Source organism: Chondrus crispus, genomic scaffold, assembly GCF_000350225.1.
Source record: "Chondrus crispus Stackhouse genomic scaffold, scaffold_133, whole genome shotgun sequence".
In the NCBI taxonomy this organism is placed as follows: Eukaryota; Rhodophyta; class Florideophyceae; order Gigartinales; family Gigartinaceae; genus Chondrus; species Chondrus crispus.
This window is the reverse complement of record NW_005178995.1, coordinates 149,324-170,535: the sequence shown is the minus strand read 5'-3', so window position 1 is coordinate 170,535 and position 21,212 is coordinate 149,324. Positions and strand designations below refer to the sequence as shown.

At 53.9% G+C, this 21,212-nt stretch overlaps 4 protein-coding genes; 2 read left to right on the top strand and 2 right to left on the bottom strand.

The window, feature by feature from the left end:
- The first annotated feature begins 14,750 nt into the window (after window positions 1-14,750).
- Window positions 14,751-15,071, top strand: CHC_T00002290001 (hypothetical protein). The gene has a single exon (XM_005713183.1). The coding sequence runs from the start codon at window positions 14,751-14,753 to the stop codon at window positions 15,069-15,071; it is 321 nt and encodes a 106-aa protein (XP_005713240.1).
- A 614-nt stretch (window positions 15,072-15,685) lies between these two features.
- CHC_T00002289001 (hypothetical protein) lies at window positions 15,686-16,801 on the top strand. Its single transcript, XM_005713182.1, has one exon. The coding sequence runs from the start codon at window positions 15,686-15,688 to the stop codon at window positions 16,799-16,801; it is 1,116 nt and encodes a 371-aa protein (XP_005713239.1).
- A 1-nt stretch (window position 16,802) lies between these two features.
- CHC_T00002288001 (hypothetical protein) lies at window positions 16,803-17,768 on the bottom strand. The gene is made up of 2 exons (XM_005713181.1): window positions 17,304-17,768; window positions 16,803-17,192 (listed from the first exon to the last, which is right to left on the bottom strand). Exons 1-2 carry the CDS (start codon window positions 17,766-17,768, stop codon window positions 16,803-16,805), a joined length of 855 nt encoding a protein of 284 aa, XP_005713238.1.
- A 46-nt stretch (window positions 17,769-17,814) lies between these two features.
- CHC_T00002287001 (hypothetical protein) lies at window positions 17,815-20,503 on the bottom strand. XM_005713180.1 is given in 2 exon segments: window positions 17,815-18,238; window positions 18,239-20,503. 1 exon segment carries the CDS (start codon window positions 20,501-20,503, stop codon window positions 18,239-18,241), a length of 2,265 nt encoding a protein of 754 aa, XP_005713237.1. The 3' UTR covers window positions 17,815-18,238.
- Window positions 20,504-21,212: the final 709 nt, after the last annotated feature.

The following is a 21,212-nucleotide window of genomic DNA, read 5'->3' as shown; positions in this document are numbered from 1 at the left end:
GTGAAGGAGACGAGTATATACTTTAGGAGCTTCCTAGACTTGTCAGAAGCACTCGGAACAGCATCACCGCAAGTTGTCAGAGACGTGATCATCGCAAAAAGGCTGGAAAAAGGTACCGACAATTATGTATCTGCCAGAGTGATAGGCTGTATGGCCGGTCCCAACACCGAATCTCTTTCTGACCCGTGCTATATGACAATTGGAGATTCTCTTGCTGTTATAAGGGATGACGAGGATGAACAACGGCACGTTGTATTTCGTCGGGATTGCACTTGGGATTCCATAGAGCAGACCTACTCCTATCCACTGGAAGACATAAGACTATCAGAGCTTAACTTCCAAGAACGCATTTCCAAGGTAATGAGTGCTGAAAAAGTGGTCAGCGGACCATCGGACCGGAAGGAGTCGTTCTACCTGCGATGGAATCTTCAATCCAATCCTTGTCAGTCTATATTCGCTGATGTAAATCGCAGCGACGTACTAGGAGTACTTCAAGTGCATGTCCCATTCATCTCTATCAAAGGGTCTGCCCATGTGAAGCAATTCATCACTGTTGCCAAAGTTCTGGGCCTCTTTAAGTAAACTCAATTCATTCATGCTACAGCAGTCTCCCGCTTTACTCATTTTTCACTTTGGTGAACTAAGAAGTTTCACTATCACATCAAATACGACCCCTTATAAATCGAAGTCGTGGACCATGACCACATCCTCATCGTCTTCGACTTGATCCGCCTGGATTTCATCCTCACCATCCACCCCGCTCAGATCATCATTATCCTCGTGATGTGAACCTGAACCGACCGGGGGATCGTGCACGGAGTTGTACATATCCACGGACATCACTAGCTTCTCCTTCAAAATACTGGACAGTTGCTGTGGAAGCTCATCCCGCTTTTCTCCCTGTCCTTCAGTCAAAAGATCTGAGTAGAGCGATCTCAGTCGCGACCGCCATGATCCATTGTGGTGATCCTGGCCATCCACTTCATGCAATATCTGCTCGTTTCGAGAAAATGCACCCCTCGCCTCGATCACCTTTATCAGCATGATCTCCCGAAACAGGACAGCAGTCATGTAAATCACACGAAAGGATTCCTTGGATATTGAATAGAGGTCTTCATCACTGCCACACCTGGTAAAAGCCACCAAGAACTTCAAGGCGACGTGCATGGCATTGAGTCGGATAACAATTTTTCGAGTCTCCTTCCTTCCATCCTTGTCTTTCGTCTCAACGTCATACGTAGTGATAAATATGAAGCGATCGCTTTCAGAAATCAGCTTCTTCCATGTTATCAAATTCAGGGGGTTCACCTCAGCGACCGACTTCATAGCAGTACGACAGGTTCCGTCTGGGATATCTTGGAGGTTCATGTGCGGGCGGGGTGGATTCTCATACTGGAATGAGACTCCCACTTCACTTTGGAAAACATATGAGAAGTTTTGAAAGAAGGATTTCCGCCCAAGCTCCCTGGACTTGTTCAGAAACTGATTACCTATCTTGAAAACGCGGCGAACGATCTCAACCCTAATGTCTTCGTCCTTGATGAATCCAATTGGCTCATCTTCCCCCATCTTATCGCTTCGACGCCGAGCCACACGCCGGGCCTTCTTGATGGCCGTTGAAGCAAATTCTTCGTTGAAGAAAGACTCGACTGTGATCATTGTTATGTAGCCCGGCCTCAGCCAAAAAGGTTTCTCAGCGGTCTTCAGCTTCCGGCGGATGTTCGGATGTACCATTTCGAGTGACTTCGTCCCAATACTCGGGTTGTTCATTGCATTTGCAATCAAGCTCTTTCCCCAAGCCTTTCGCAGAACCAGATACTGACGAGCTTGCTTCGTACCCAGCAGCTCCTCGGTTTTCTCCTCGCTTGGGTCCCTTTTCCACAAAAGGACCTCGACAAGTAAAAGTCCGAACCCCAACACTTCGGAACTATTGACGTCCAATTGAAGCTTGGAAAATTGTGTGTCACGACTCACACCCTCGAAGGATTCACTCGCTTCCTTTCTCTGAGGAAGAACTCTCATAGTGCAATTTATCAACGCTCTTGTGAAGATAATGCACATGAATTTCCCTGCGAAGATGTCCTCCATAGGCCTAAGGAGGTCGTTTAAAGAGGCCTTCTCGGCTGCTTTTCCTGTCTTCGGCAGGGCGGAATTCAGAAGAACAATGTTGACGGCGTCCTGGCAGCGTGATAACGTCCGCTCTAAGGTTGAGACACGAGAAGATACAGCCTTGATTGCACCCAGAATTTCCTTTTTTTCAATGGCGAGCTGCTTCTCCAAACCAGCATGCAGTTCCCGCATGACTCGAAGTACTCCGTGGTTAGAGTCTTCCCCAAGTGCTCGAGCCAAATGGGGGCCCCGGGGCCGACTCGGCAAGGAACCTGCCATGCACTCACGACGCGTGGGAACGACGACGTCTTCCACATCTTGAGTTTCGGCGACCCCGTCCATCTCTGCTCCACTAGCCTGCACAGTCTCGTCTACGTACTCCTCTGGCTCGCGTCCATGGAGCTCGAGCAACTGACGGTTCGCCCGTTTGCGTTCTGTGTGTTCATCTTCCTCGCCATGATCTCCATCCCCGAACAAAAGGGAAAAGTCTTCACCCGGAGACGAACCGATGGCGCGCTTGCGCTTGCCCGCACGCGGAGGTGCTGCATCAGACGGACCACTTCCCTGACTTCGAACGGGAAGCGAGCACGTGTGGGATGGCGGACTGCCTTGGGGTGTCCTGACTGTATTGCTTGAAACCCGCCGGGATTCCTGCCCAGCCGCTGCGGGAGTAGCTTCGGCCGCAACACGAGGAGATGACCGGCGTTCCGCGGGGACCTGAGCCCCAGGCGCTTGGCTGTTAGACTTCCGAGATGTCAGAGGTCCCTTCTGCTGAGACAAGCGGCCTCGCTGATTGCCTGAAGCAGCGGGTTTCATGGCTGCAGAACGCGAATGAGCACGCCCTGCCTTCTTCCCAGACCTTTTTCGCGGGGTCATTAAGCCTCAGTAGGAACACAGGATGCGCAAAGTCGGGAAGCAAAGGAAAAATGATGGCGAGAGGACTCAATCAGTTGAGAAAACGTGAAAAGGTCGATGAACGCCTCTGGTACTAGCGCGGGTTAGGCATGAGCTTATTCTGGTACGAGCACTTGAAGGTTAAGGACATCACGGGCAAGCGCTGGTTTAGTAGGCAGCAGAATAGCACATCACTTTGCTACATCGAGGTATCAAAAAAACATTTCCGTTACAACTATGGTACTCCAGCAAAAATTCTGGTCCAGTCACTGGCCGGAACCAGAAACGCCCCTCATCCCCGTGCTGAATGGGAACGGCCAAAAAAGCTGGCGAAATATGGCTGCCCGCGAACCAATGACCCACGGGCCACCGTTCATTGCTGGCAAAAATCCAGCATTTTTTGGCCCCAAAAATAGCAACATCATTGCTTTTATTAAATTTATCATAAATCTGACCTTCCTGTGAAGTAATCGACGTTGAGAAGTCGCTCGAGAAGAAGATGGAGAAGTGTGAGGACGCCACGAAATTGGCTATCTGTGTGATGGCAGGGTTATCAAATAACAAGGATACGCGACAGTTTATAGCTGATCAACTCGCCCCCTTGCCTCAAGTATACTCAGGAAAGTTCTACAGTCGTATATTTGGGATGCAGTTCATCAGTACTGTGATGGAAGCAGTGAAAGAGTGCGGAACGAATGAGGAGGATCCGGATATGAAGGATGTTGTGTTGGCAGTAGAGAGTGATGCATGGGCTGGTTTTCCGTCGATTGCCCCGCGAGAAGTCCATGGAAGCGCTCTCTAAGTCTGAAGCCCACAGTATCGCTTGCCGCTTTCGTCGGAAGTTGTGCTCGTCTTTTATCACGACGGCCCAAAACAACCTGACGATTGTATTTGATCGAGTTGTTATCGGGGATGAAGCGTCCTGTATCCCTCGTTCGAGGTGGCTGCGAAAATATTTCGTGAGGAAGAGCCTCATCAATGACGTCCTTTCGAAGGAAGACGTGTCAACGTCCAAGGGTAGGGGTGCGCCCGTGAGTCGAGGTCTAGATGGGGCGACTGGAGCGATGTCGGAGGAGGCAGTGGAAAGTCAGACACTCGGGGAAGAGATTGTGAAGATGGTGAACCAGCGAAACGTGCAGCATATGAACAAGTCAAGGGAGTTTGTGAGGAACGAGTTCTTCATTGAGATGGGGTTCCTTTGGCACGGCGAGGTATCCCCTACACTCCTCTCCAGCCTGGTGAGCAGTCCGATGCGTTTCAATTTCGGTTAAGTGCCCCTCGCTGAGGTTTTGAAGTCCGGAGTGGAAGAAGCGACATGTTCCAAGAACTTGAAGACGTGGCGGGAGCTTCTCGATGCACACCGAGAAGACTTGTCGATAAAGGTGGAGTATGAGGTTGAAGTATTTCAGGAAAAGCCAGTCGTTGGGAGCGGGGAGAACAAGACTCTACGTCGGAATGTAAACTTTCTGCTGGTGGCACTTTTGTACTGCTAACGATTTGTTTACAGTTTGAAGCCTGATGACTTCCTGGCCTTACATTCATGCTCTATGAAGGTGGTATATGTAATAGCCTGTTTGTTCAGAGAAATGGTAACTTTGCATCGCAACAACTCAAGAAGCTTACCTGATGAACACCAGCCAGACTTCGCTGACTGGAGCATTGAAACTTGTAGCAGAACGAGGGATCTGCATTAGATTTAGATTTGGATCACTAACGGCGAGCGCACGACGCTCCGCAGTACTGACGCGCGTGTCCACGTGTACCCTCACGTGTACGGAGGCACATGCAACCCCACGCGCACACGTGTAGTACACGTGTAGGAGGCGCGTACAACCGCGCGCACAGTACGCGTCTCACACGTGTGCTGTCAGCCCCGACGGCTGACAGCATTACAGCGCGGGACGACCCGCGCTACAGTAAGTTACAACAGCATACCGGTACTGTAGTATTATGATAGACGCATTGTATACATTAAATACGAGCGAGACCGGCGGGCGCGTAGGGGGACAAGCACGGACTTGTCCACCACCTACCGCCTAGGTCCGTCTTCCAGCTTAAACACGCGCGATCCGCCTTCTCGCGCGTTAACCGGGACAAAGCGGGTAGGGGACACGCGCGTACGCGGACGAGCCTAGATCCGCCTCTGCCCGTCAGCGCTGGTACGTTACCCAGCGCTGCTCCTGGGTGTCAAGGCGTAGATCGGCCCGCGCGTACGCTCGTCCCCGACCGTCCCGCTCTACCACGCTACCAGGGCCCGCTTCCCTGTCTCGTTAGCTGTGTGTTCTCCCCGTCTTCTCGCCCTCCTCCAGGGTCTCGGTCGAGCTAAAGCATACACCCCTCTACGTTAGGGGGGTGTTTATGCTACAGATGCGCAATTTGGTACGGTACTGAAGGCGTCGTTGGCCATATGAGGCCAATAATATTCCCGCCGGAGGGTATAATACATCCTCGTACCGCCCGGGTGTCCTTCCAGGCAGGGATGATAGGCGAGGCACAATATCTTCGCCCTGAGCCGTTTCGGTACAACTCGCTGCAGAGTCCCATCGAGGGGGGACTTGCGGACGAGGAACCCGTATCAGTCAACGTCAAAACGCGAGTCCGGATTTCTCATGGTCTCGGCGGCCGCCCTACAGAAGGGATCCTAGGCTTGTTCCCGAAGGAACTCTTCGACCGTTACGGATGAGACGTCGCGTTCTTCGGGTATAACTGCGAACGCGTGCTCAGATTTCCTCCGGGTCGACGGGGATCTCCCAGTGTACGGTTCCTTGGCGGGGATTATACTCCTCCTCTCGCCATTGTACCGCGAAACACAGGACCTCGTCGTCAATCGGTTCGGAGGTTGCGCCGTAAACTCGCAGGCGTGATACACCATCCGCGAGTTGGTGCTTAATACCCGGTCGGTACTGTACGTTGTAGTCATACTCGGCTAGGCGGAGACGCCAGCGCGCTAGCCGGTCGGAGCTATCCGCTAGGTTGAGGACCCATAGGAGGGCCTCATGATCCGTACGGAGGTCGAACGTGTTCCCATACAGATATGGTCGAAGCGTGAGGATGCTCCACACGACAGCAAGGCATTCCTTCTCGGTGGTGGTGTAATTTGTCTCGGCGTCGGTTGGAACCCGACTCCAATACCCGATCGGTAGGCGGTCACCGCTCGGCTGCTCCTGTAATACGGCATAGCCGACCTGGTACGCGCAAGCGTCCGTATCCAGGGTGTCTTTCTTTCCGTAACTGGGTAGAGAGAGGATCGGTGGGGACACGAGGCGCTTCTTGAGTTCCACGAACGCCTCGTATTCCTCATCGGTAAGAACCTCGAACTCGAAGGGTTGATTCTTCCCCGTCTTCCAGTTTAACGGAGCGGATATTTTTGCGAAGCCCTTCACGAACCGACGGTACACGTTGCACATTCCTAAGAAGGATCGCAATTCTGTCTGTTTCTGGGGAGGTCGGGCGCGCTCGATGGCGACCACGTTGCGGCGCTCGACCTCCAACCTACCTGGTCGGATCACGTGCCCCAGGTAGGTGACCGAGGTGTCGAAGAAGGCGCCCTTCGACAGCTTCAGCGACACGCTCGCGTCCCACAGTAGGCGTACAACCTCGCGGACCTGCGCGAAGTGTTCCGTTACGATCTTGGAGTAGATGATCACATCATCCAGGTAGACCAGTGCGGTTTCCCATTTTACCCGCAACAGTATAATGTGGACGGCCGGCTGGAAGGTAACGGGGGCATTCTTCAAACTGAACGGCATGCGGAGGAAACGGTACAACCCGCAGCTCGACGCGAACGTCGTCTTGTCGCGGTCCTCCTCAGAGATTTCTACTTGCCAATACCCGCTGTTACAATCCAGCGTCGTAAAGACAGTACCGTCGCCGAAGGAATCGATGCACTTGTCCATCCTCGGCAACGGATAGGAATCCCGAACGGTGACTGCGTTGAGCTTTCTGTAGTCGACACAGAACCGCATAGTACCATCCTTTTTAGGGACGAATACCACGGGGCTTGCCCATTCGGCCGTGGCGGGTTCGATTACCCCTGCCCGGAGCATGCGGTCGATCTCCGTTTTCCCTTTTTCCCGTGCGGTTGGTCCGGCGCGGTAAGGCGCCTCGTAAATCGGGCGAGCACCGGGCTTGAGCTCAATGTGATGCTTCACGGCGCCGATGTTTCCCAGCTGGCCGGTCCACATCCCCTTGAATTCGGGCAGTACCTCGAGGACCTCCGAGCGTACCTCCTCGTCCTTGCCACCGATGTGGACGTCCTCCTGCCAGGCGTTGGGGTCCTCTTCAGGGGCGGCGATGTCTTCGGATTTATCCTTTCCGACCGCCCCGAGGGGCGCCTTGGGCGGCGTGTCTTCTTCAGCCGCGGCCTTGTCCGTACGGTTGTCGGCGGCTCCTTCCGCGCCTTCTTTTGCGGTTGAGGGGTTGGAATTAAATATCCCTCCCCCCTTCCTCAGCTCCGGCCGATTCCGCGGCCGACTCGACAAGGGTCAGGATGTGAGTGGGCGACGGAAGAGCCAGTCCGACTACGGTATGCTTCGGGGTGTGAACCGAGCGGTGCCCAAAATTGCTGAGAATTACCGAGAACGGTTTTCAGGGACAACATCCATGACCCCCTATGCCATGATGGTCAAACTCCTGTGCGCGGTTTTTGGGGAGTTCTGTAGAAAACACAGCCCCCCTACCGGCGTGGCGACCCTCACCATGGCCTGCGTCATCGGGGGAATTGTCACCCCTCTGACGAGGCGGATCTCCCGTGACGGTGTGTTGGCGGGGAACGCCACCTGCTTCCGTTCGGGTTTATCCGACGGCGGTAGTTGTTGTGCGGTGCTCCTCGAGGCCATCTTGCGATCGTGCCTCGAGGGGGTTGTTCCGACCAACGCCACGGGTGGCGCGTCGTGGAACACGACCTTCTGTTGCGGTGGGAGGATCGCCTTGACGTGGCGATCCAGGAAGGTCGTACCGAGGATACAGTCCACAGCGAGGCTCGTGACTACCAGGAACGGGACGCGCGCCACAAACTCACCGATTCGGACGAGCAGGGGGATTTCCCCTAGTGCCTTCATCGCGCGGTTTGACGCGTCGATGAGCGCTGGGCTCCGAACCGGTTTTATCGATGGTCGCCACGACTCGGCGACACACCGTAAATGGATGAGGTTCGGGCCGGCTCCTGAGTCAAGCACTGGCGTGATGGCGACCATCAACGCCTGCTTCTGACCAACCGTAGCGGAGATCTTGTAATTCTGAGTCTTGAAGAAGCAGATGGCCTGGACTTCCGTTCGGTTACCCGGCTGCGCTTCCACTGGCGCAGCCGGATCGGGGGGGCCTAAGCTTCTGAGGCTGGGCACGGGGAGAGACGTCGTCCCCTCTACGCATCCTCCCCGGCTTCCCCCGTCAGCAGCAAGCCCTCGCGGGTTTCATCCGCGGCTTGCGCCACGTGGTCTTCGCCATGGTCAGGGTGCGGTTCTTCGACCACGTTGACGCCCGCGGGGGCCGTTTGACGCTGGTTTCGCCAAGCGGACGGCCCCTGGCGGTTGAACGGGGATCCCGGGCGGAGGCCTTGCCGGATGCGTAGCTTCTGGTAGTTGGCCTCTCGTGCCTCCAGAAGCTTGGCCCGCAGGCCCGCATCGGCAACGACGGGGCACTCCTCTGATCGGTGCGTGGTGTCGAGGCAGAAGCGACACGGCGGCGGTCCGGGAAATCTCCCGCCGGAGAACCGGACGCGTGGATCCTGTCCTGGCCTCCTGTACGGTCCTGTGCGCACGTCGCCAGAGTTGGTGGGCGGAACCGGGGCGCCCGCCGTCGAGGCTGCCGGCGACGGATAATAACTCGTCGGTGGCGAGCTCATCGAAGTGGGCGTGGCGGTTTGGTCCGTCACGGCCAGGATTGCTTCTTTAGCAAATCCCCCGGCTGTCGGGATGTGGAATGCCGGCTCAACCGACAGCACGGGCCTCGTCCTTGCAGTGCGGTCGAATCTCCTAGCCGCTCCGGGCGGCTCTCGATGCGCCATGGCTGACATCCCTGTCGACGGGAAGCCCGATTGGTTTCCCGGATCGCTTGCGCAGAGCGGGCGACGGATTGGTAATCCACATCCGGGTGCGTGGAGAGGTAATTGCGTATCTGCGCGCACGTGGCGGGCAGTAACCCCTCGACGAACAGGGTCTTCAACCGCATGTCGGAAAATACCGTACTGCAGCGGAGTGTCTTGTCCCAGAGGTAGTTACTGTACACCTCCTCCGTCATGTTTGAACTCTGACGGAAGGAGGTCACATCCCCAACCGCTTCGGAGATTACCTCGTCGGTAGCATAGGTGCGTGTAGCATAACCGCCGACTACTGTACTATATATTAGATTTAGAATTAGATCTAACGCTGTAAGGTACGGACCTTACAGCGTGCGCGCGCGCATACCTGACAGCGCGCGCGCACCAACACGTGTACCCCACGTGTACCACACGTGTGCTGTCAGCTCTGACGGCTGACAGCGTTACAGTGCGGGCCGGCCCGCACTGTACACAGTAAGCTGACTACAGTACCGACCGTACTGTACTGTAGCCTCTAGATTAACTTGTACAATAAATATAGGGAGCGACCGCCGGCGGGCGGGAGGGAGGACAGGCAACCCTCCACCGACGGTCGACCACCCAGCTTACTCTACTCACACCACCGTTCCGCGATTAGTTACCACCGAGCGGGTAGTGGACGCGCGCGACACCGCGGCGAGCCGCGATCCGCCTCCGCCCGTCAGTACCGGATCGTCACCCGGTACTCCTCCGGGGCGTCGAGGCGTCGATCCGCTCGTCTACGCGCGCGTCCCCGCCGACCACGCTCTACCACCCGTTACCGGGCCGCTTCCGGTGTCGTTGGTTGGTTCAAGACCCTCGGTACGCCGATCCGGGGTCATCCGCCGAACATCGCGAACACCCCTCCGCCGGGTGTGGGGTGTTTATGCGACAGTGCGCAACAAAAAGTTGACCACCTGCGGGTATGTCCGGAGTAGCTCGCGCCGCTCCACGTCAACCGCCATGGTGTTTCCATTGAGGCGGGACTGGAGCAAGGCGTGAGCCTGCCATGTCAGGTAGAATTGGAAGCACCACACGGCGGCTCCTTCGGTAATCCCGTTGTGGTCGCACGCTATCTTGAGGCGTGCGAGGAATCCCAATACCGCAATCGGATCTTGACCGCTGAACGTGTGGGACCTCATCTGCACGTCCAGTTTTTTTCCGGGAACGGTTAATGTGCCGCGCTACTGTAGAGTCATAGCGTGAGCTACGCCGTTCCAGGCGGTAGGTCTTGTAGTTGACGGCCTCGGTAAGCAGGTCATTGAGAGGCCTGATTACCGTGGGCCGTCGGTCGTCGCCCTTCGGGGCAGCCCGGCGGTGTCTGCTCGCGCGGCGACGTTCCTCATCCGACTCTGTGTGGTAGTCTTCCGAGTCGGACGGGTCGTGCCGGTGACGGTCTCGGCTTCTATCGCAGCGTGCCCTGTGGCCCCGCCTGCAAGAGTCTTCCGAACCGGGTGGGTCATCATAGGAGGGGTATCCTCCCTCTCCGGCATCGCGGTATCGCCCGTGGCGTGCCTCGCGGTTATCGCGGTATCGCCAGCGGCGTTCCTCGCGGTCTTCATCCGTCCTGCGACAGGGGTCTTCTGCGTCGGAATACCGGGTGTATTCCGCTTCAGTCCTGTGCGTGCCGGGTGCACGTCTTCTGCTCAACCGGTACGGGTCCCGATTCTCTGTCTCGGGGAGCCCCAGGCGGTTGTCTGTCCCGCAGGGGTCGCCCGTACCGGCGAGTATGGGGAGGATATTTTCTGTGGTCCTCCCTGGAGCAGCGTGAACAGTTGGGAGATAGATGGCTCTGCCCTCCGGGTGAGGGTCCATTCTATCAATCGGGTACGGCGCCGATCGGATCAGCAATATTAAAGCTTGAGCCCGGAACGGTTTCACGGCGCGGTGCCGGCGGCGGTACCGCGCCTCCCGTTTCGGTAAATGTCATGGCCAGACGGGTGGCCACGGCGGAGCTAATAGCTCCCTTTAGAGCCAGTGCGGTCGGAGATTCGTCGTCCTCCGCGGCGAGCGCTGGCACCACCCCGTCGCGTACGAGGGGGGCGATCTTCTTGTCCAGCAGGGCGCGGAGCGCGGTGTCCGCATGCTCCGCCACCAGTCTTGGTGCCGTTCGGTCGGTGCAAACCTGAACGACCTGAGGTAATTCCTCAGCGAGGAAATCATCCATCCAGGTTTGTAGTCGCGAGAGTAACGGTCGTACAGTACTTGTACGCGGTTCCCCCCACCAGCCGGAAACCCGGCGGTGGTGTCCGAAACGGAAGGGGTCTTCTGGCCCCTGTTAGACGGTGGGCGTAGCAGGGCTTCCGGGTTGTCGATCCGGGGGCCCTGTGCGCCTCTGCCACTGCGGGTACTTGCACGCCTGGAGGCGGTATCCGCTCCGGCGGAATCCGCACGGTTCATCGTCGATGATCACTGGCGATCGACGGGGCCGCGTCCGTGTCGATGAATATCACCGGTGATATTCGACCTCTTTCAATCCGATCGGTAATTGCTCGCGCTGGCGATCCAGTGCGGGCTCAACCTCTGTAGTTATACCCTCCGCAAGAGTACCATAATGTGGTATAGCTACCTTCGTCCCGACTACTCGGAAACGAGGGGGGTTTGAGGTAAGAGAGCGCGCGCCGCTGGGTAACCCACGCGCGAACGCAGACCGTACGGATGGACTCGAGAAGAGGGAAGGCTCACATGGCCAGTGACGCGCAGCCAGTGGGTGGTGTTAGATCTGAACGACCGATCACGGTTTAGAAGCCTGGACTAAAAGGGAAACCGGAACGGGATAGCGATTAGCCGTCAAAGGTAGGGAGGCGAGTCTGCCTCCAGTTTACTGGGACGGGGCAGGTGCCCCCGGTCTTAACCCCTAAGTGGGACGCCAGGACACCTGTCCCGCTACAGTAGCTGTTGCTTACTGTATACCACTTACTGTACTAAATTGGCTAATTTGTGCCATTAACTACTAATTACTAATTACTTACCATTCGGATCCTACACGTGTAGCCGGTGGGGTACTACTGTACACCGCACCGGCCGTCTGCTGTAAATATAACTCCTTACAGTACTTCTCGCGCTTACAGCCCATCGTACTGTACGCCGGGGTGGCGGCCGTGGGGCTTTCGCCGTTGCGCCGTTGGACAAGTATGGGGTACCTAACACTGAACAGTCACCCCGAAAGTTGAACAAGCGAAAAATCTGCCCTTTTTATTCCAAAATCAAGATTGAGCACCAGAAATGGATATATCACCTGACTTTAGGTCCAACAAATGGCATAAACGCGCTGTGAAAAATAAATTCAAATCTGACCGCGATCTTTGCCGCCCAAATGTCGATTGGATACCATACTTTCAAGTTCATCTCAGCACGGAAGCAATGAAGTCGTTCGTAGCAGATAGAATTTGAGATACAACTTTTTTGATTTTTTAGTACTTACTTCGCGTTGACCAATAAAACTGATGTTCAAGTTTCGAGTGACATTGGGCGCGGGATCGACGACGCTAGCGGTCCCACGCGTTCGAGAATTCTACGTCCACTACTATCCACCATTAAGAAAAGCCACCCCAACATGGACGGTCAAGGCCATCTGCTTTCTAATGGAGAAAACCCGACTGAATCTGACAATTTTAAATTTAATTATGGCCTGCCATCTCAGTTCTGTTCAACTTTAGTGGACCCGTACTTGTACTACAGTTCTCAATGACCTTGAGATTAATAGACTTTGCGAGCTTGCCAGAAAACGGGAACGGAATTGGCTGGTCTTTTTCAACAGTCCAGAAGGAATTAGACTACGCCTAAATGCGCAGGGACATGGCCAGAAGCAGATGCTAAAAGAGCAGTGGTGTGCTCTTTGTGCCATGAATATAAAACATGGTAGCACTTACAGAGGACATCGTTCATCGTTTAAATGCATTCAATGGGAAACACATTTATGTGTTAGAACGTATCACTGAATGGGACGGTTCTGCTGGGATATGTGGCATTCTACGAAGGTGCTAGAGCAACGTGAAATGGGAAGAAAAGTTTTGTCTCGGGGCAATTTGGATGTATTACCTGAAGAATCAAATGGTATGGGCGAAATTTTGACACCTCAGAGTGGCAGGAGAGGTCAGAAGCGGATCCCAGATGATTCTGGAAGGCCGCGTACCAGGTCTGTAACAAGGAGGCTGGCCTTAGACATGCAAAGAAGTAGTTAGAATATCTTCATATGTACGGTACACCGTACATAAAAGAATTTGAGGGAATGAAATGATCCTAGAGTAGAAATTTTCTAGGGGTTGTAAGGGAGGGTTGTAGTTGTTCATATGGGCTGAAAACTGGTTTATGTACAGCGGCGGCCCTCCTCCGCGCATTTGTGTGGTCGAATTGTAGCAGCTGACTCAAATGGATGTACGGCGGACCCTTGAAGTTAATGTACGGTACACCGTACTTTTGGGAGATTTTGCGTTTAGGGGGGCGATCAGGTGCATTTTGGTGACAACAGACGGGTGAAATTGACTTTTTTGTTGTGAACAGGGTCCGAATCATGAATTGTTGTTGCAAGAGCGGGGCGAAATTATCTCTAAAGGGAGATTTCAATCTCTAAAATCTCCTCTCTCTCTCTCTATCTCTAAGGCCCCCCTAAACGCATCATTATCTCTAAAACTTAACATTAGGGATACAGGGGGGGTCGCGATATAGTGCCATCTTTGTTAGTGCCAGCTCCGATATAGTGCTACCCTTCTAGGGGTGGCACGAATTTTGAGCCAAAAACGAAGGGTCTCCAGAGAGGCAAGGCAGTTGGATGGACGTACTGCCCGAGAGCCGCTGCCGCCGCGGAAAGATATTATGCAGTTGCTTACTAGAATTGAGACTATGGCGAAAAAAGGCAGGGTCGATGATGCAATTGGACATCTGCAAAAGTGTAGGCTGGCATTTATGGCTGCGAAAAAGGAGGGAGTCAATGCGACGGCTCGGCAGCTACTAATAACAGAAATGCTTGATTAGACTTGAGTCTGTAGTGAAGATGCAAAGTATGAGTGATGGCGTCCTGCGAGCGGTCTTTCTGAGCAGTGATGCGCAAGGGAGTGGCTGCAAAAAAGCCGTAAATCTCATCTTACAGTGCCTGGTTCGATATAGTGCCGTTTTCGGCCCACTGACACAGGGTAGCACTATATCGCGACCCCCCCCCCTGTATGTACAGAGTAAAGTCTCGATAAGCTGCGTACCTGATATGATGAACTGTCTCGGTACAGTGAACCGAAGGACTGTGAGGGAGGCGCCACCCCGCTTTTTTGGCCCAGAATCGACGTTTTCGTATTTCTAACGTGAACTAGACTCTATAGAATGAACTACGCGATACCATGAACATACAAAAACATGAAAACCCCAGAGTTCACTTTATCGAGGCCGAAATGCGCACTAGAAACGAACCATCAACGACTACAGAAGCCATCCATACGATTTTGCCTCAGATTCGAACCCTGAAGCCTCCTTACGCGGCTTTGTTCCTCATACAGAAGTGACTTGATGCTCGAAGGCAGCCCCAATTGAACTAGATTCGCGTCCGTCATAATACAACTGAGTTCGTTAGATAGAGCTTCTAATGATCCGCGATACCGAGCAAGCGACGGTTTGCGTTCTGTCCGGTCTTTCGCTGGCACAGTAGAGCGATCGTCCTCACTATCTGAATCACCGTTGAATTGATCTTGCTCAATGCCAGTAAATGCCGCAAAATCCCCTAATCCAAGATCAATGGCTTGACCGAGAGCTGACTCTTCTGATAGACTCTGGATGTGGCAGAATTAAAAGAAAAGGAAGGCTGGATCACAATGTGAAGTGGTCCAGATATGGAATTGCGCCCGTCGACGTTGCCCGTCGATGGACAGAGTCAAGGAAAGTGAGTTTGTGTTCCTGTGACCGTATCATCGGCATTGGTGGAGACGCTCTAAGAGCGTCTCCACCGGTGTGGTCCAAATCATACTGTACCCGTAAAACGGGTACACGTGTACACGAGCAGTTCCGCCGCCGTGAACTGCCTCGGTAAGGCGAACTCAATGGGCTGCTCGGAAGCGCCACATTTCGGTTCACGATATCGAGACTTTACTCTGTACTTCGCGCACGACCGCGCTAGCTATGCTGAGGTAGGACAATAAACGAATCATGCAAGCTACCACGGTACTCCATTGTGCAAAGGCCATACAGTACGCCGGAGCCCGCTCTCTACCGAAAAGGCGCAACGCCGGATCACCCTACCATCCTTTTCTACCACACAATCCCCCCCCCCCCCCCCTTTCCGTGCGACTACTCAGCCCCGTGATTGTACACGGCGCAGCTCGCACGTAGCGCAAGGTTCCCTTTTGACAACAATGGTTGGTGTGCGCGCTCACGAAACAAAAGAACTCTACCAAGACAACTCGTCATCCATCGAGAACCACTTGCTCTTATAGAGGTTTATGCCAGCCATATTCTTGGCGCTTTGCGGGCGATTTGCGGGCTCATAGCCCACTCAGACCCATCCAGGGCCTGTCACGGTGTAAACAGGCAGTCCCAGCACATGCAGAATTATATTCATAGAATGGGTAGGACTATATAATAATACTGCACGAACGGAGGCACCGGCGGGGCATCCCAGTTGATCCAAAGAATATCTCTCGTGCTATGCTTTCTTCAGCATTTGTGCTCTTCCCTCTACCGTTGCGTGTTCGTACCTCACACAAATTCGTTAGCAAACCTTCTCTCGCTCAATCTTTCACTTCGCTGTGTGGCGTCAGAATGCTTAACGGAACGCCAAAGCGCAGCAACTCGACCATGTCAAATCTCTCTTCGTCCGCTCAGAACGAAGCCACACCGGAAATGTGGTTCGTGGAACATCTAACCCCACATGACGTCTACCATCACGGTATCCGCGAGCTCCTACATGCCTCTAGAAGCGCGTACCAATCTATAACCGTCGCAGAAATCGGCGCCTATGGTCGCGCCCTCTTTCTTGACGGCAAGATCCAAACCGCCGAGCGCGACGAGCACCTCTATCACCAACCGCTCGTCCACGTTCCCTGTATACAAGTCGCATCTCCTCGCAACGTCCTCATACTCGGTGGCGCCGACGGAGGTGCCGCTAGGGAAGCACTGCGCTGGAAATCCGTTGAACATGTCGTCGTCGTGGAAATTGACGAACAAGTTGTTGACGCATGTAACAAGTATCTCCCGAAAATTGGACGCGGTTCCTTCAACAGTGAGCGATGTCAACTTATTATTGGCGATGCTCTCGATTTTGTCGGCAACTGCAAATCTGAGTATGACGTTGTTATCTGCGACCTAACGGACCCTGTTGAAGACGGCCCGAGCTCGAACCTTTTCAGTATCGAGTTCTTTAAAAAGATAAAAGCCTGCATGTCCGAACGCAGCGCTCTTTCGATACAGGTTGGACCAGCATCTCTTGTGGAGAGCCCCACACTCATGCCGCGAATCTGCGCTACTCTTCGCGCCGCTTTCGGAGTTGTCCACCCGTATCAGATCTTCACTCCTACGTACGGCTCTCCTCTCGGAATGGCTGTAGTGCACCGGGTTCCTCAAGAGATTCGAGGAACTGCTGAAGCAGAGCAGCTGCTTTCCCAGGAAGTTGAGGGGGATCTCTCCGCGCTTGACGGCCCTGCATTCTCAGCACTCTTCGCGCTACCGCCATGCACTAGAAAGGCTATTGAAGAGGAGCAAGAAATTATTACTGAGCAAAACACAGCTGTAGCGTATGGACCAGCCGTCAGCAAAACAAAATAACTCAAGACTTCTTTCTGCTGGACCTTCTCAACATACGGCCTTCCTCCGGCTTGTCCTTCGACAACTTCCCCGGTTTTCCCGCGGCTCGCGCATTCGTGTTTTCGGGGTCTTTGCTTGCATTCTCAATCAAGTCTTTGTTTTGAGCTGATGAGGACACTTTCCCATGTCCCCCATCCGCTCCAGTTCGTCGGCGTTTACGAGTTGGCGAGGATCCGTTCCCTTCTTTCTGATGTTCCAGCTTTGCGTCCTTTTGTGACACTTGGTCACCGGAAAGGTTTCGTGAAGCAAAGACTGCTTTTTCGATATCGCGAGCAGTCCAGTTATGCCCAGTATCTTCTTTGCTGAGTTCCGTTGCCTTCTCTCGAACGCTTTCGACAAGCTCAAGATAGGCCTAAACGGAAACGCGAGGCATGGCAGCGTGTGAATCAGGGACTCCACAAACAAGTTAGAAAAATGAAAAAGGCAGTCCTCAATGAGGTCAAGATCATGAGCCACAGCTTACGGGAACAGTGTATTTCTTCTTTTCACCCTGGGCCTCGAGGAGTAATTCATCGCTCATAAAAGGGACGGTTTCGTCAAAAGCAGCAAGAAGGGCACTGGCAGTCGCTGGACCACACCCTTTGAGAGCAACAAGATGAGAAAGTGCTTGGCGGGTTTGTCCCTTTCTGAGCGCAGCAAAACTGGCTTCGCTCGCTTTGACGATCTCCTCGTTGGGGGTCTCGTCTGCAAACTTCTGCAGGCGAGGGCGCCATTTTCCTCGTTTCAGCTTCCAGCGTAAAACACTGGAATACTCGTCACCGTTGACGTGCGGAGAGTCGCGCAAAACAAACTTGTCAGACAGCTCCTGCCAGATGAACTGATCCAAGAGGACAAGGCCAGGCTTTGTTTGGCGCGCCTCACGTGCATTCAGAGCGTCGGGATAGCGGGAAAGGCTGTCTTTCCATGTAGCAAGAGGAGAGTTCCACATGGTACTGCGGTGAGATAAAGAGTTGCAACCCGACCGAGTGCGATGCTTTCGGAATGGCGTGAGGACAGTGCTGCGCGTTTATTGAATACTGCTTACATTGCGGTGGATCTTCATCTCCATATGCATACTGTACCCTTGCACCACTTTGAGGATGTCAACCGCTGCACTGTGCCTGTACGCATTATATCTTCTGTATCGGTGCGTCATTCCTGAGATCAAAAGACGGCACCATCCAATCACACGCGAACTTGATGCCCTTCTATAGGGCGTGCGGTACTAAACATTAATAAATAAGTACGAATAGTGCGCAAATTTGGCAAAACTTGTACTGGGGTAGGGCGTAAGGCGGTATAGAAGCTTTTACGTCCCATCTGGCTTCACGCAATCGTGTCCTCCTCACCAAAAGCCCTATTCCTCCCAAACAGAATGGACTTTTAGATAGGGGGCTGAGCTAAATTTCCCTGCTCATTTCACGCTTCAGCTCGCTTGGAAGTGCGCTCCGACCCATTCGTCAACACTCGGTGCACCTTCTTCATCACCTCATCGCACCACGCTCGATCCGTCAAAGGAGTACTCATGATGTAGACCACATTCCCAAGCGGCCGAGAAAACACGCCTTCCTGCTGCAATCTGTCGATAACCTTCTTCGCGCCTGTTGCGCCATACCCTTCCCCATCTCCTCTTATTTTCAGTCCTAGCACAGTCCCTAAAACCACAACTTCCTCCACCTCGTCCGCACAGCTGAGTTCCCTCGCTGTCGCCAAATCCCAATATTCACGGTCGCCTTTCAAACCCTCATACTGTCTCATCGCTTCAACGCCCGCTGCGCAACCGCTCGCATGTGCCGTGTACGAGTGCCCATGTAGCAAAGCCTCTGCTTTGCCCTCTCCATCAAATGCTTTAAACACTTCTTTTGATGCGAGAGTTGCCGCTAACGGAACCGTCCCTCCCGTCAATAGCTTCGCAAAAACGCCAACGTCTGGTTGCACTCCCAACAAACCTGCCCCGCTTTCACTTCCCAATCGCCACAATCCTGTGAATACTTCGTCAAAGATTACGGGCACACCACGAGCGCGGCATTCCGCCACCAAAGCACGCTGAAATGCCGGGTCGATCAGACGCATCCCTCCTGCCCCTTGCAGCACGGGCTCTATTAGTAGCGCCCCGAATTCTACACCAGAAGCTTCAGCTGTGTCCAGTCTTTCCTTGATTTTCGACGAGTACACCGGCACATCGCGATTTCTATCCATCAGCTCCCCACGCCCAGACAGGATGATATCGTAATTCGCTCCAGTCCATTCCGGCATATGCACCTGCCAGACCCCGTCTACGAGCGAGGCGGTAGGTGCTTCGAAAAACACCCCCCTTGATTCGAACCAAGGAGTTTGTTGTTCATTATACACGCTTTCAGTAGCGCAATCCATAACACCAAGCGTGTCTCCGTGATATCCACCGTCGATCGCTACAATCTTAACCGGCTTGCCTGTATGTTCTGGGAAGTCCCGTGCTCGCTTCCGGAACGCCATTTTGAGTGCAACCTCGACAGCAGTGGATCCATTATCGGAATAGAAGACCCTGTCGGCCCATCCCTGTCCTACACCTGATAACAAAGAGCTCGCCAATTCGAAGGCAGGGGCATTGGTTGCCTCTGGAAACATAACATGCCCGTAACGACCACATGCTCGCCCCATGGCCTTCGCCATTTCTGCATTGCCATGACCTACTCCGTTAGTCCACCAGCTTCCGATACCGTCAACCATTTCATGGAGGCCATTTGTTTGGTCGTAGCACGAGAGCATATCTCCCGATGCCGAATCAATGCAGGTTACACTTCCTAGGGAAGTGTGTTGTGTGAACGGATACCAAAAGATATCGGATGCTCTTTCTTGCATGTGCTTCAAGTTGCGAAATCGCTTCTCCTGGACATCATAGAGATGTTCAGACAAGTTGGTGAAAAAATCTGAAACAGCTGGTGTTTGACAATACTCTATCAACGGCACGTCAATAGGGGGGATGGCTGGCGCCTGGAACACGGAAATGCCATCTTTTTCGACGACCCTTTTCACACTGACCTCGTTCTCCAGCTGCACATTGTCCTGTAAAATATTGGCAAAGAACACAATCGTGGAGACATCATACCCACGTATGCGCAAGGCCTCATAAGCAGCTAGTGTCGTAGATATGCCACCGAGCGTTGGATCCCCTACAAGCAATGCGGGAAGGTTCAAAGAGCGATAGGCGTCTGCTTGAAGTGCTCCGGACGGCACGGGAGAGAGCGCGCCACCCGCAGTTTCTACCAAAGCGAGCGCCCGGGTGTGATTATTTAAAATGTTGATGGTCTCCAGAAACTGGCCCAATCCATGGGCTGTTTGCTCGCAGAGAGATGCATCGGTCGGCGGTTGGATATCATCTAGGGAGGCGGCCAGATCCGGACTCACAGGTTGATTATAGGAATGCAGAGTCACAGCTCTGGCGTCTGGCGCGACCTTCGAGACGAGAAGAGCATCAGCTGCAAGGGACGGTCCGGTCTGAACCGGTTTTAGATAGAGAGACGGTTGCTCAGCAGTACGTAGCAGAGCAGTTGACAAGACTGTCTTGCCCACCCCGGTGTTTGCACCCCAGACCTGAAGCACCAATGGGTTCGGGATGCCCGGCTTGGCGGTTGAAAACGAACGATTTGAGCGTGAGTACAGCAACCGGAACAGTGATAGCCGATGTTTTGGCCATCGCTGCATTGCTTCAACGGTGTTGCCAAAAAGAGTTAGGAATCACGGAAAATAACCACCCAAGTGTGTTGATTGTGACTTCGGCTAGTTGCTCTAAAAGCCTTGGCACCCTTCTTACCGATAGACGAGCTTTGTGAGGTGCGGCACCTCGATGATGTGCCATCACTTTGTGGGATCAGCACTACAGTTAGCGAAACTGCCCAGGACACACCCCTAACACGTGGCATTCGTCTGTACACGACGCCACGTATTGCTACAGAACACATGATAGTTTCTACGCTACACGTGGTATATTTTACTGACCGGTGCCAAGAGCCTACGCAGACTGTAAAGCCGGACACCGCCAGATAGTGGTCGGCGAGTGGTGCCACGGAAGGATGAGGACGTTTGGCGCGAGGAGGACAGGAGGAAAGGATGTAAGGGCACCTGTCGGCGGTCAGGCGCGCCACCAGAGCTCATGGCAAAGATCACACGCGGCTGCCGGAGGGCTGCGCTAGCGGTTTGGATGTGGATCCAGCCGGGCGGTCGACGCGCCGAGTGAGCAACAGCTATAACCGGACGATTATCCAGGTGGGTTACGGTCGGTCGGAGGGGACCAGGGGGCCGAAAAGGGGGGTTTTGTAAACGGTCGCAGTCTCGGCCGGTACCGGCTGGTGTCTGCTCTGTGGTTCAGGAGAGGGATCGCAGCCGAGGCCCGCGGATAACTCAGTACTATAAA

Bases quoted from the DNA above. Each gene is read 5' to 3' on its own strand.
- CHC_T00002290001 (XM_005713183.1), top strand. From the start codon at position 14,751: ATGCCGCAAAATCCCCTAATCCAAGATCAATGGCTTGACCGAGAGCTG.
- CHC_T00002289001 (XM_005713182.1), top strand. From the start codon at position 15,686: ATGCTTTCTTCAGCATTTGTGCTCTTCCCTCTACCGTTGCGTGTTCGT.
- CHC_T00002288001 (XM_005713181.1), bottom strand. From the start codon at position 17,768: ATGTGGAACTCTCCTCTTGCTACATGGAAAGACAGCCTTTCCCGCTAT. The intron at 17,193-17,303 runs GTAAGCTGTGGC...GTTTCCGTTTAG, and splicing joins AGAAGAAATACACTGTTCCC to GCCTATCTTGAGCTTGTCGA.
- CHC_T00002287001 (XM_005713180.1), bottom strand. From the start codon at position 20,503: ATGCAGCGATGGCCAAAACATCGGCTATCACTGTTCCGGTTGCTGTAC.